At 37.9% G+C, this 11,795-nt stretch overlaps 1 protein-coding gene across 6 annotated transcripts in view; it reads left to right on the top strand.

Moving 5' to 3' along the window:
- The first annotated feature begins 1,499 nt into the window (after positions 1–1,499).
- Positions 1,500–11,795, top strand: part of LOC18423627 (Polyketide synthase, enoylreductase family protein) — a 34,472-nt gene continuing 24,176 nt past the window's right edge. For 3 of the 6 annotated variants that reach the window (XR_016061163.1, XM_088874353.1, XM_006828226.4), the window contains exons 1-5: positions 1,500–1,836; positions 5,917–6,014; positions 9,398–9,529; positions 9,707–9,850; positions 9,962–10,064. Coding sequence is in view for 5 of the 6 variants with exons in the window: in XM_088874353.1 (XP_088730479.1) it covers positions 1,607–1,836; positions 5,917–6,014; positions 9,398–9,529; positions 9,707–9,850; positions 9,962–10,064 (707 nt within the window). In the remaining variant the exon portion in view is untranslated. The remainder of the gene's footprint in view (positions 1,837–5,916; positions 6,015–9,397; positions 9,530–9,706; positions 9,851–9,961; positions 10,065–11,795) is intronic. The other 3 variants (XM_088874355.1, XM_088874356.1, XM_088874354.1) reach the window with 3 other exon arrangements.

The raw sequence follows: 11,795 nt of genomic DNA, 5'->3' as shown, positions 1-11,795 counted from the left end.
AAAGTTTGTGCAGGAGTTAGAAGATATACTATGTAGGATCTCTATATGGCTAGATATATTTTCAAACTTTGGATCTATTGAAAAATGAAACATAAAAAGAGGGTATACCGAGGTATTTTCCCTTTTTAAAATTTGAAATCCTTTTTTTTGTTTTGGTTTATGATTTCATATGCGTAGATCTCTAGGCAAAGATAAACAATTTGAGGCACTAGAACTACCTCTTCCAATGGCTTTTGAGGTGTGTCTCATTTTTATATTGCAAAGTTGATACCTTATATAAAACAGTAGGATTCAAGTTAACCTTTAACCCAGTGGGTTAGGTTTGTCTAGGGCCCATCTTGGACCTCAACCAACCCTTTGTACCTTATTTACCACCTATTTAGAAAAAGCAACAAGTGGTAAAAATTATATAGGCATATGGCAAGATGTGACTTTAAGGCTAGGTGGTTAGGGTGGTGGGGCACCATGATGTCTTGAGAAAATACAATACTTTTAACTCCATACTGTGCATTATCTCGCTTGTCCATTTTCCAAATTGGATGTCAAATGTTGTTATTCCTTTTAGTTATTTGGTGGGAAAGTAATACGATGCATATAGTAACAACGACCATTTCGCATATTACTTTCCAAATGATGGTCGGACAGAGATTGTGAAGAACTTAGGGCCGGCAATAGGTCGGGCTTGGGTTCGGCCCTAGTCTCCCACGGGGCCCATCTAGGCCTGGATGGGCCTGATCGTAATTGGGCCAAAAAGGCCTTGGGCCAAGCCCTATGAGGGCCAAGCTAGTGGGGCTGTGCCAAATAAAATCAACAAAAAAAAAATGAATAGAAAGAAGAAAAAGAGGGTTAGATTAGGTCGAACAGGACCGGCCTTAGCCCAGACTCAACGTGGCCTTACCATCAAGCCATAATGGCCAAGCCCCGCCCAACCCTAGGGCGGTAATGGCCAGGTCTTGGCCCGCGTCCAGGCTACATATTGTGGCCTTGGCCTTAGTTTCTTAGGGCCGGGCCACCTAGCCCATTGCCCAACCTAGAAAAACTAAAGGGACAATTTATTTGTTGAATGAAAATTGTTTCATGCGGTTTACATATGCGGTCCAAAAAGTGTAAAGCATCCATCTTAAAGATGGATGTAAGTAGGTGTTCCATCTAAAAACAATGGAAATGAACGGTCCAAATGTTTTCTCACTAGAATCATTATTTCTAGTTTTAAAAATTTATTTATTTTTTCATATTCATGATATCCATGTTAGAGATTACATGTCCTTAAAAATTACCTCCAAAAATCCATCTCAAAAATAGATTTATTAATACACCCGCATTTCTACGTATGCGGGCTTGGCCGCGTAGAAAACTATTGAAATGTATATTTTACCGACTCCCCTCCATCACCGTCTTAACTTAAATGTTATGGTGATAACTTCGCGATTATGGGGTCACTATAATCCTATGGATCATAATATACGGGCGCGTGAAAGCGAGAGAGCGAGAGAGAGGGAGAGAGGTGGCGGTTGCCTGCGCTTCTTTCATTTCTGAGAGAGTTTATTCACATTTTCTCCTACTGCATTTGTACCGGTGGAGAGAGAGAGAGAGGAGGAGAGAGAGAATGAGGAGCTGGAGGATAGCAGCAAGAGTGGGATATGTCTCAGCAGAAATGGTGGGAATATTTAGGGCACCGTCGTCAGTGACATTGGGTCATTTTTCTACCATTGCAGGAGGATCTTCACTTCACAAACCCATGCAATCCTTTTGTTGTGCTTTCTCTTCTTCTTCCATGTCTCCTCCTTCAAAGGCCGTCATCTATGAGCAGCAGGGCCAACCAGACCAAGTTACCAGGTCGCAGAGAAAGCTTCCTTACCTTCTTCTTTTCATGAATTTTTGTGTTTGATAAGTTTTTTTTTTTCTTTATTACATCTAGTTCTCTCGTATATGTGTGATTCTTTGCTCTCTTTGGAGGATATCAGTATTTTAGTTTACGAATGCCTGTTTGAAACTTTTTCAAAATTACTTTTTGGGTTTTTTAGATAACTTTGTAATTATTCAACTATTTAAACTCACAAATGAGGCCATCTACTCGGAGTAATTCTCCATTGCATTCATATTTTTTACAGGAGATTGCCATAAGTTAATTTTCATGTTTATTGTTTTAGCCATTTGTCTGGAATAAAGTTCTCCTTTTCAAATGCTTGATCTTTGACACAATAGATCATATGTTTAGTTAATGTGTTTGAAAGTGATGCAAATTTCAAAGTATTGATGGAACATGAAGAAACTTCACCGCTGTTTGTTTCTTACATTGACTTGAATGAGAAAAACCCAGAAAGTTCCTATCATACTTTTCATTCAACATGCCTCAATATATATGCAAACTATAAAGTGTTCATGAACAGCAGGGCTTGTACTTCACCACTCTGTCTGTGCTTTAGTAGCAAAACAGGTCTTGAAGTTTACCACTCTGGATGTCACAATTGCATTTTAATTCCTGAATAAGGCTCCTGATCAACTTGTTACGGTTCCTTGGACATTATTTCAAGAATTATAAAATGGGTATTGGTTGTTATAACTATGCCTATGAATATTTGGTAATGCATTCCAATGGGGTTCAAATTCAATAGGTAGAGACCAGGGTCTTATGTATGCAGATCTTTGGGTGCATTTCTCTAGAACTCCTTGTTGCAGGCCCTGTGTTATAAAATGATGTACCGTATAGTCTTATTAAATTGCTCAAAAGGGTTCCTTGAAGGATACCTTTTTTTAAAATTAAGAATCTCGCCTCATTTCCTCACTTAATAGGTTGGTGGATTTGTCCTTATACATATACTAGGAAACTTGGCCAGGAATAGTTTTGTGAGGCTGGCTTGGGTTGCGGTTGTAGGACTTCCTTTCAGCGTTAGTTTTTTTAATTTCCTTTTGCTGCCTTTGCATTGTAATTCTTTTAACAAAAATTCATTTCAGAAGAAAAATAGAAAATCTTAACAAAAAACTTGAGCTCATTGGCTGGTTCGTCTACTGGCAAAACTAAGACAACTGGTCAAGTTACACAGTTAACTCGAAAGAACTCAGATGAGTTTTTCAAATTTCCGAAAACTTTTAAAAATGTGTTTGTAATGGATTCCATGCCTGGTTGGTAATATGACATACCTCAATTTTGCGACATCATAAAGCCCCATTCATGTCTCAAACAATGTTAGAAAAATCAATATATAATAAAAAATTTGGACACGTCCCGAGCTTTTCATATTCAACTATCAACATTTAGCCATTTTCAAATATTCCAATTGATAATCATGTGAATTTTGATGGGCTATTTGAAATTAGATCAAAAGAAATGAGTAAAATGTTAAGTAGTTAATCTCTTAGGTGTTTTTTGATAATTCTTCTATCAAATGCTATTTTCGTGACACATATACCTTCTCGATACGACAGAATCCTGATATATGTACATGCTATTCCATGACTTCATCACGTTGGATTAAACATTTCGCATATGCATGTTAATCATGTTGTACTTAATGGCTATTTCATTTTCAGATATTTAAGGTTATGTTGTACTTTGGTGATTTTATGTGATCTGCTCATGCATATGTGTATTAACTCATGGCTATCACAAACAAATACTTGTACATTCCTCATCATCATTATAATCATCATTAGAGCCTTTTCCCAACTAATTGGGGTCGGCTACATGAATCCTAGTCCACCATTTTTCTCTATTATGGACCATACCTTCAGTGAGCCCATAAATCGATATATATTTTTTCACTACTTCCAACCATGTCCTTTTGAGCTTACCCCTTGCCCCTTTTGAGCCTTCTACTTGAACTAACTCGCGTCTCCTAACAACTGTTGTATTGGGTCAGCGCTACATGTGGCCAACCCATCTAAGTCTATTTTTTCTCTTTTTGTCTCCTATTAGTGCCACACCTAAATTCTCTTAAATGTGTTCATTTCTAAATCTATCACGTCTTGTCCTGCCACTCATCCATCTCAAGATTGTCTTTTTAGCTAGACTCATTCTATGGGTATGTTGTTTCTTGATTGCCCGATATGCCTCCTTATAAAGCAAAGCTGGTCTCATATCTGTCTTATAGAATTTGCCCTTCAGCTTCATTGGTATGCAATGATCACATAAAACTCTGGTTGTACATCTTCACTTTGCCCACTAGCTCTAATTCTATCTGTGACATTTTCTTCAATCTATCCGGTTTTCTGGATTATTGACCCAAGATATTGCAAGTGCCTTCTTTTTGGTATTTCTTGGTCGTGATTCTTAACTACTTCGTTGTCTCTACTCTTAGTATTACTAAATTTGCCATCCATATACTCTGTCTTAGTCCGACTAATTTTAAAACCTTTAAATTCTAGAGCATCCCTCCAAAGTTCTAACTTTGTGTTGACGCTCTTTTGGGTCTTATCAATCAAAACTATATTGTTCGCGAACAACAGACACCACTATAGCTCTTCTTGTAGGTTCCTAGTTGAGTCATCCATAAGTAAGACAAAGAGGTATGGACTTAATGCTGACCCCTGATGTAGACCTAGTTGTTTGCACGCTAGTTAGTGCTCCCTCGTACAATTGAAATCCAATATAAAAGAGTAACTCAATTTATTGAAAATAAAATATTTAACATCCATAGTGCTGATATGTTTGTTACTACAAAAGAGTCATGGCTTTCTTTAAAGCTAATTCAAGAGTTAATTGACAAGAGGTTTCAAAGTGTTTGTTCTCTTCAATTGAGTCTTACTATCATATCTATGAGGTACATAATTGCCTTTCTTAGATATATTTAAGGATATCCTATAGGGTTTTGAAAAGAGATTGATTTTTATTATTAGCTAAAATTAGTAGAGAAATTTGCGCACATATCCCTGAACATTCCCATCATTAAAAAGTTCCCCTTTAGATTTTATATCTTGCATTCATACCCAAACTTTTCAGTTTTTTGTTTTTTGTTTTTTGGTGTGTGTGTGTGCGTGTGTTTGAAAGCTACCCCTATTCCGGACCTTGAAAGCCCAAAATTCTATAAAATTGAAAAGTTTGATTATTGGATGGGACCTTAACCACCTTATTTTCAATAGGCACAACTTCAGATTTTCAAAGTCAAAAAATTCCAAAAACTCATGTTGAAAATCCAATTTTTTTTCTTGTACAAGGGCAACTATGTGCCCAGGACCAACACGACAATATTGAACTTTCAAAATTCAAAAATTCCAAAAATTTCGGATCTTGAAAATCTGAAATCAACTTATTGTATTTTAGATATTCAAAATCTGAGAATGAAGTCAAAATTTCACAAATTTCTGACACATTAATTTCAGATTTTCAAGATCCCAAATTTTAAAACATAACTAAATATTTACTTTCGGATATTGAAGATCCTAGATAGGGGCGATTTAGTCATTTAAAAAAAAAATGCTAAAAAAACATATGAACGTATAATGTAAAAAATTGTAAATATTAAAAAACAGAAATATTTGGGGATATGCTCATAAATTTCTTGAATCAATACTTTACCATCTAGTATTACGTCTTGCATGCTTACAGTAAATTTGAAACTAACAAGTGATAAATACTCTCAATGGTGGATTTTGCAATAATGACTTTCTACACATTCTCGGGTGTCATGTCCAGTTAAGGTGTGTTTTATGGGAATTTGCAGGGTGATTACACTTTAGTGTTGCAAGTTATTGTCTTAAGCTTTGCGTTTGTACTTTGTAGCATGTGTTCTCCCTACACCTTGATCCCTGAGTTGAAATAGTTATCCATACAGGTATATGTAACGAAAACATGTTGCCTGGAAGGTAGCAGCTGTCCTGATGACATGTATTTGACTTGAATTTCTTAACAGAGTACTGATTAAATTTAGGTAGGATTTCTCTTACTTTATATAATTAGAACCTCCATACTTTTCACAGGGTTGTTGATCTTCCTGCAGTTGAACTCAAGGAAAATGATGTGTGTATTAAAATGCTCGCAGCCCCTATAAATCCCTCTGACATCAATAGGATTGAAGGTTGAGATGATACTTCTTTAAGCTTATTAGCTTATATTTTATGTCTCTTTTGCGTACTGACATATTTGCGTGTTTCGATTAATTTAAGTGCAACTTTCTTCCCTGGTACTTTGATTCCACTTCATGAATTTAAAGGAATCAAAATACATGACTTGCCTTGTTTCATATTCATCTTTGCATGATTAAAATGCTTTCTTGCATGATTCATTAGTGAGTACAAACATTGAAACTTGGTTTTTTATTTATTTTAGATTAGTTGAAAGCTTGTAACCTATGTCTCAAATTGGTATTTTTATAGTATTTGACGTGGGAGTGATGAGTCTCCTTGTTGACTCTTGAAGTGGCTCAGCAATCTTTGATTAAATATTCCTAGTTGGCTCTTCTTGGCTGTCCACAGCCCAAATAGTCCCACTCTCATAGCCCTTTATTGGCTGAATTATGTCAAGCTATCTCACACTTCCCTCCACAGTGTTACATTGGTGGGATTTCCATGTCACCAGGTAGTCGTTTCGGAAAAGAAAAATAGGCAGAATCACAGCCAGCATGGCTGACTTCTTGGATTTCGTGCATAGGCACTCCCTCATAGACATCCCCCTCAAGGGGCCCTTCTAACTTGGACCAACAGTCAGTCTTCTTCAATTTTGTCCAAATTGGATGGATTCCTTATCAAGGTGGATTGGGAACACCATTTTCAGGAGGTATCATGCAGGTCCCTTTTAAGGCCAGCTCGGACCATTTTCCCATCCTACTGGATACCCAGGCAACTCCTTCAGGCCTAGAGTGTTCATTTTTTATACACGTGGTTGGAGGATAGAAGCACACACACCCTTCTCCACTTTGGTGATCCTCCTTCGAAGTTCATAGTTGGGCAGGCTTCAGGGTCTGGAAGAATCTACAACTCCTTAAGCAGAAGCTAATTGCCTGGAATATGGGTCATTTTGGCTCCCTCCAAACCAAGAAGCAGCTGACCCTGTCTGAAATCGAGTAGCTAGATATGGTGGAGGAGCGGAGAGAGCTGTATCCTTGTGAGGCAAATGCTAGAATCATGGCAAAGGCAAAATTCCTGGATGTCTTGAAACTAGAAGAGATCTTTTCGCATCAACATTATGGGATTAAATGGGTCTTTGGTGGGGACCTCAACACCTCAACCTTTTACAAAATGGCCAATTGCAGCTGAAGCTCGAACACTATCGTACAAATCCGGGTCAAAGATCGCATTTTCGAAAGACAAAGATGACGTTGCCAGGTCTATCATATTGTACTTTCAAGGGCTTCTCTGTAGAGACTGCCCGTAGTCTGAGCCTAGAAAACATTCAATTCAATTCCAATCCATCTTATCAGAAAGTTCCTTGTGGTTGGAGTACCCCTTCTCAGAGCGGGGAATCGTCAAAGCAATAGTGGATTTAGAACATGACAAGACCGTTGGGACGATGCTTCCCTTTTTTCTTATTCAGTAAATTCCAGGACTCCCTAGATTCTGTCGTACTTGCCTAGTTTGCTAAGTGCCCAGGAAGTCAAAGCTTTCTAATGATTAGCTTGCTCAATAGCACATATAGATCTCAGCCAAGTTGCTTGCATTGCGACTTCATCAGGTTTTGGATCAACTCATATCTCCAACCAAGGTACTCTTGTTCCTGGTATGCAAATCCTGGACAGTGCACCCAGCGCCAATGAGTGCATTGAAAAATATATCCTCTCAAGAATCCTTGGTTTGATATGTAATCTCGATCTTGGAAAAACATTTGACCATGTGGACAGAGGTGTTCTTAGCAATATTATGCTTGGGCATGGGTCCAAATGGAGGAAATGGATGCAAGGTTGCCCATCCTCTCTCATTTCTCAGTTCTGATTAATGGCTCCCCACAATGTTTTTTCCCAGCCTCTTGAGGCCTTAGGCAAAGGGACCCTCTGTCCCCTTTCTCTTCGCAATTGTGACCAATGTCTTTAGTATGTCCATTGAATAGATTTACCAGAGTGGGATGCTTTTGGGTTACTCCTACTCATCAATGTTTGAAGTTTCCTCAAATGCACTATAGTCTAATCTGATATTAGACGATATGCATGTGCTATATCTCACAGAAATTTCCCTGTATCACCTGTGATAGTGAACAGCACACATGTGCTATGACTCTCAGATTTGCTTTATTTATCATCTTTCTTTTGACATCGAGGTACTGTGCTGTAGGTGGATTCTTGTCAGCAGGCCATGTGTGCATGCTGGTCTCTCATTTCAATTTATTCACTTCCTCTTTAATATTTTGAATGTTCCTATGGAGTCACTAACAGAAGGCCTGGTCTAGGTGCTGTTGCCTCAACCACCTTTGGGACTGGTTTCTGCATCATATCCACCCACCCATAGGCTCAATAGAGTAACATTGCTTAGCTATGTATGGTTCGGCCATGACGTCTTTCCTGTGAACATGATGGATATTCATCTTTAAAAGAATCCTTGCTAGGTTATCACTCCCTTTTGATGTTACTGGCTAGGTGCAGAGTGCACAATAGGCCTTCTCCTCGCACCAATGTTAGTTAGACTTTCTTTCCAATATCTGAAGTTGCCAATGATCCCCAAATGGTTTAATCCCCTAGAACACCACTGGAGCAACAGTGCTGTCGCGGGATACTGAGAACTGCAGCTTGGATTTGAGATTCATCCTACTACTCACATACCAGCCCGTGCTCATTGAGTCTTTACTGGTGGTCCTATTTATGTACTTTTTGTTTTTTTGGAGGGGGGGCTGGGGGGGGAGTGTGGAGTATTTAGTTTGGTCATAAGTTTCTTTTGTATGGTATCACCATTTTCCATATTCTTCATCTTTTTTCTGAAATACTATATCTTTCTAGCAACTTTTCTTATGAGTTTCTCAACACATAGTTTGCTATTTGGTTCATGAACTTTTTCTTGTTCATATGTATCTTTTATTTGCAGGAACTATTCGTAGTTGAAAGATATAATTTAGATCTATACGAATCAGCAGGTATCAGATGAATATTTGGAAGAAGAGAAAGAAGATGTGAAAAGGAATAAGATGGAGAAGGAAGGAGAGAGGTGCGTGAGAGAAAGGAAGAGGGGAGAGAGAAGATAGAGGAGTGTGTGAGATAGAGAGGGAGGGAGACAAGTGACATGCCCCCACTTTGGGATCAGTCACATATTTATGTTATTAATGATATCGAAAAATTACAAAAAATACCCTTATGTAGCTCAAAAAAACAGATAACCTTATTGACTTAAATGTTCCATTTTTGTCCCCAGTTTACTGTTATACTTCCAACATTCATATCTATCTTTATCTTTTTGAGCAATCTGAGGATATATAAATTATACATTGGGATTTTTAGGTTATCCTCAGCCTGCCTTTGCTTTTTGCATCCTGTTTATGCAGGTGTTTACCCTGTTAGGCCTCCAGTGCCAGCGGTTGGAGGATATGAGGGGGTTGGAGAAATTTATGCTTTAGGATCTGCAGTGAGGAATCTTTCTGTTGGCGATTGGGTTATACCATCACCTCCATCGTCTGGTATGACAAATACAAATACCGTCTAACATACAATATTCAATTATTAATTTCAGAATAATGTAATGCTTTTTTTAATCTGCTCATTTGATCTGCTATTTATGTAGTTCCTTAGTTGTTTTTGCATTGTTGAACTACACTTTATTCATAAATATGATGGTCATCATATATAATGCTTAGGAACTTGGCAGACTTACATTGTCAAGGAAGCGAATGCATTGCACAAAGTCCGTAAAGACATTCCTATGGAGTATGCTGCTACGATTACTGTAAATCCTTTGACAGCCCTACGCATGATGGAGGATTTTGTTAAGCTGACCTCTGGTAACTTGCATTTCATTTGATATACAGTGTCGCTTTAGTATGAAGTTTGTTTACATCCCTCATACTTGTAACATTTAACTTGTGTTGTATGCTTTGTATGATAACTATTAGGAGATGTTATTGTGCAAAATGGTGCAACGAGCATCGTGGGACAGTCCATTATTCAGCTTGCTCAGATTCGAGGCATCCATAGCATAAATATAATCAGGGACAGGTACATTCTGCTAATTTTGTATTTTATTCTTTAATTTTTTAAGCAGTGAACAAAAGAGATTAATGAATTGCATTGATGTAACGAGTAACAACCAGTGTATTTACATATATGCATCAATTGGCATATGAGAGGAATTCCCACACGAGGCATCCATAGCATAAATATGATCTGGGAGAAGTGGCATTTAGGAAATATGTATTTCAGTCTAACTTGATTCTTTCGAAGTAGTGGCAAAATAAATTGATGCATTGACAAAAGTATCATAAGCACACAAGAAGCATATCCTAATCAATTAGAAAATGAGAAGAATCCTTTACATCATCATCATCATCAGAGCCTTTTTCCAGCTATTTGGGGTTGGTTACATGAATCCCGGTCCGTCATTCTGCTCTATCAAGGTCCATACCCTCAGTGAGGCCATAAGTCCGCATATCTTTTATCACTGCTTCCAATCATGTCTTTTGGGCCTATCCCTTGCACTTTTTTAGCCTTCCACTTGAACCAACTCACACCTCCTAACAAGTGTTGTACTAGGTTTGCGCTGCACATGGCCGGCCCACCTAAGTCGACTTTCTTTCATCTTATCGCTTATTGGAGCTACACCTAAGTACTTCAGAATGTATTCATTTTGAATTCTATCCCTTCTTATTTTGCCTCTTATCCATCTTAACATCCTCTTCTTAGCTACACTCATTCTATGAGTATGTTGTTTCTTGACAGCCCAACATTCTGCCCCATAAAACGAAGCTGGTCTTACATTGTCCTATAGAATTTCCCCTTTAGCTTCATTGGTATCTCGCAATCACAAAAAACTTCGGTTGTACATCTCCACTCTGCCCACCCAATTCTAATTCTATTTGCGATATCTTCCTCAATCTCTCCATTTTCCTAGATTATCAACCAAGATATTAAAAATGTGCTCTTTTTCGTATTTCTTTGCCATCAATCTTAACTACTCCCTCGTCTCTACTCCTATTATTAATTAACTTGTATTCCATATACTGTCTTAATTCGACTAATTTTAAAACCTTTAGATTCTAGAGTATCCCTCCAAAGTTTTAATCTTGTGTTGACGTCACTTTGGGTCTCATAAATTAAAACTATATCGTCTGCGAACAACATACACCACTATACCTCATCTTGTAAGGGCCTTGTTACATCGTCGGATCGTCCATAATTAAGATAAAGAGTTACGGGCTCAATGACCCATGTTGTAAACCTATTGTCATTGGAAACTCGCTCGTATCTCCACCAGTTGTTTGCACACTAGTTAGCGCTCTTTCGTACATAACTCTCATCAAGTCGATATAGTATTTAGAAACTCCTTTATTTTCCAACACCCACCAAATTGAATCTCATGGTACTTTATTATAAGCTTTTTTAGATCAATAAATACCTTGTGGAAGTCTTTGCCCTTCGCCTTGAACTTCTCAATCAGTTGTATAAGTGGAAAATAGCCTCAATCATTATCCTCCCAGGCATAAAACCAAATTGACTTTTTGATACACTCGTTTCATACCTTAGTTGTTGCTCAATCACTCTCTCACACAACTTCATAGTGTAGCTCATAAGTTTGATCCATAGTTACCAGAATCTCTCCTCGGACCCCACAATTCCGGTTTGGAAATCCGTTTCTTCGTTTCCGTTAAGGAAACTCCACAGAAACCGTTTTTTCGAAACTCGAAAACTCGATTCCTTTATTTCGGAATCTCGATTCCTTTATTTCGGAAT

The sequence above is a fragment of the Amborella trichopoda genome, chromosome 8 (genome assembly GCF_054954075.1).
Source record: "Amborella trichopoda isolate Santa Cruz 75 chromosome 8, AtrichopodaSantaCruz75HAP2 v2.0, whole genome shotgun sequence".
In the NCBI taxonomy this organism is placed as follows: domain Eukaryota; kingdom Viridiplantae; phylum Streptophyta; class Magnoliopsida; order Amborellales; family Amborellaceae; genus Amborella; species Amborella trichopoda.
Note: the sequence above shows the minus strand (reverse complement) of the source record. Positions and strands in the feature narration are given on the sequence as shown.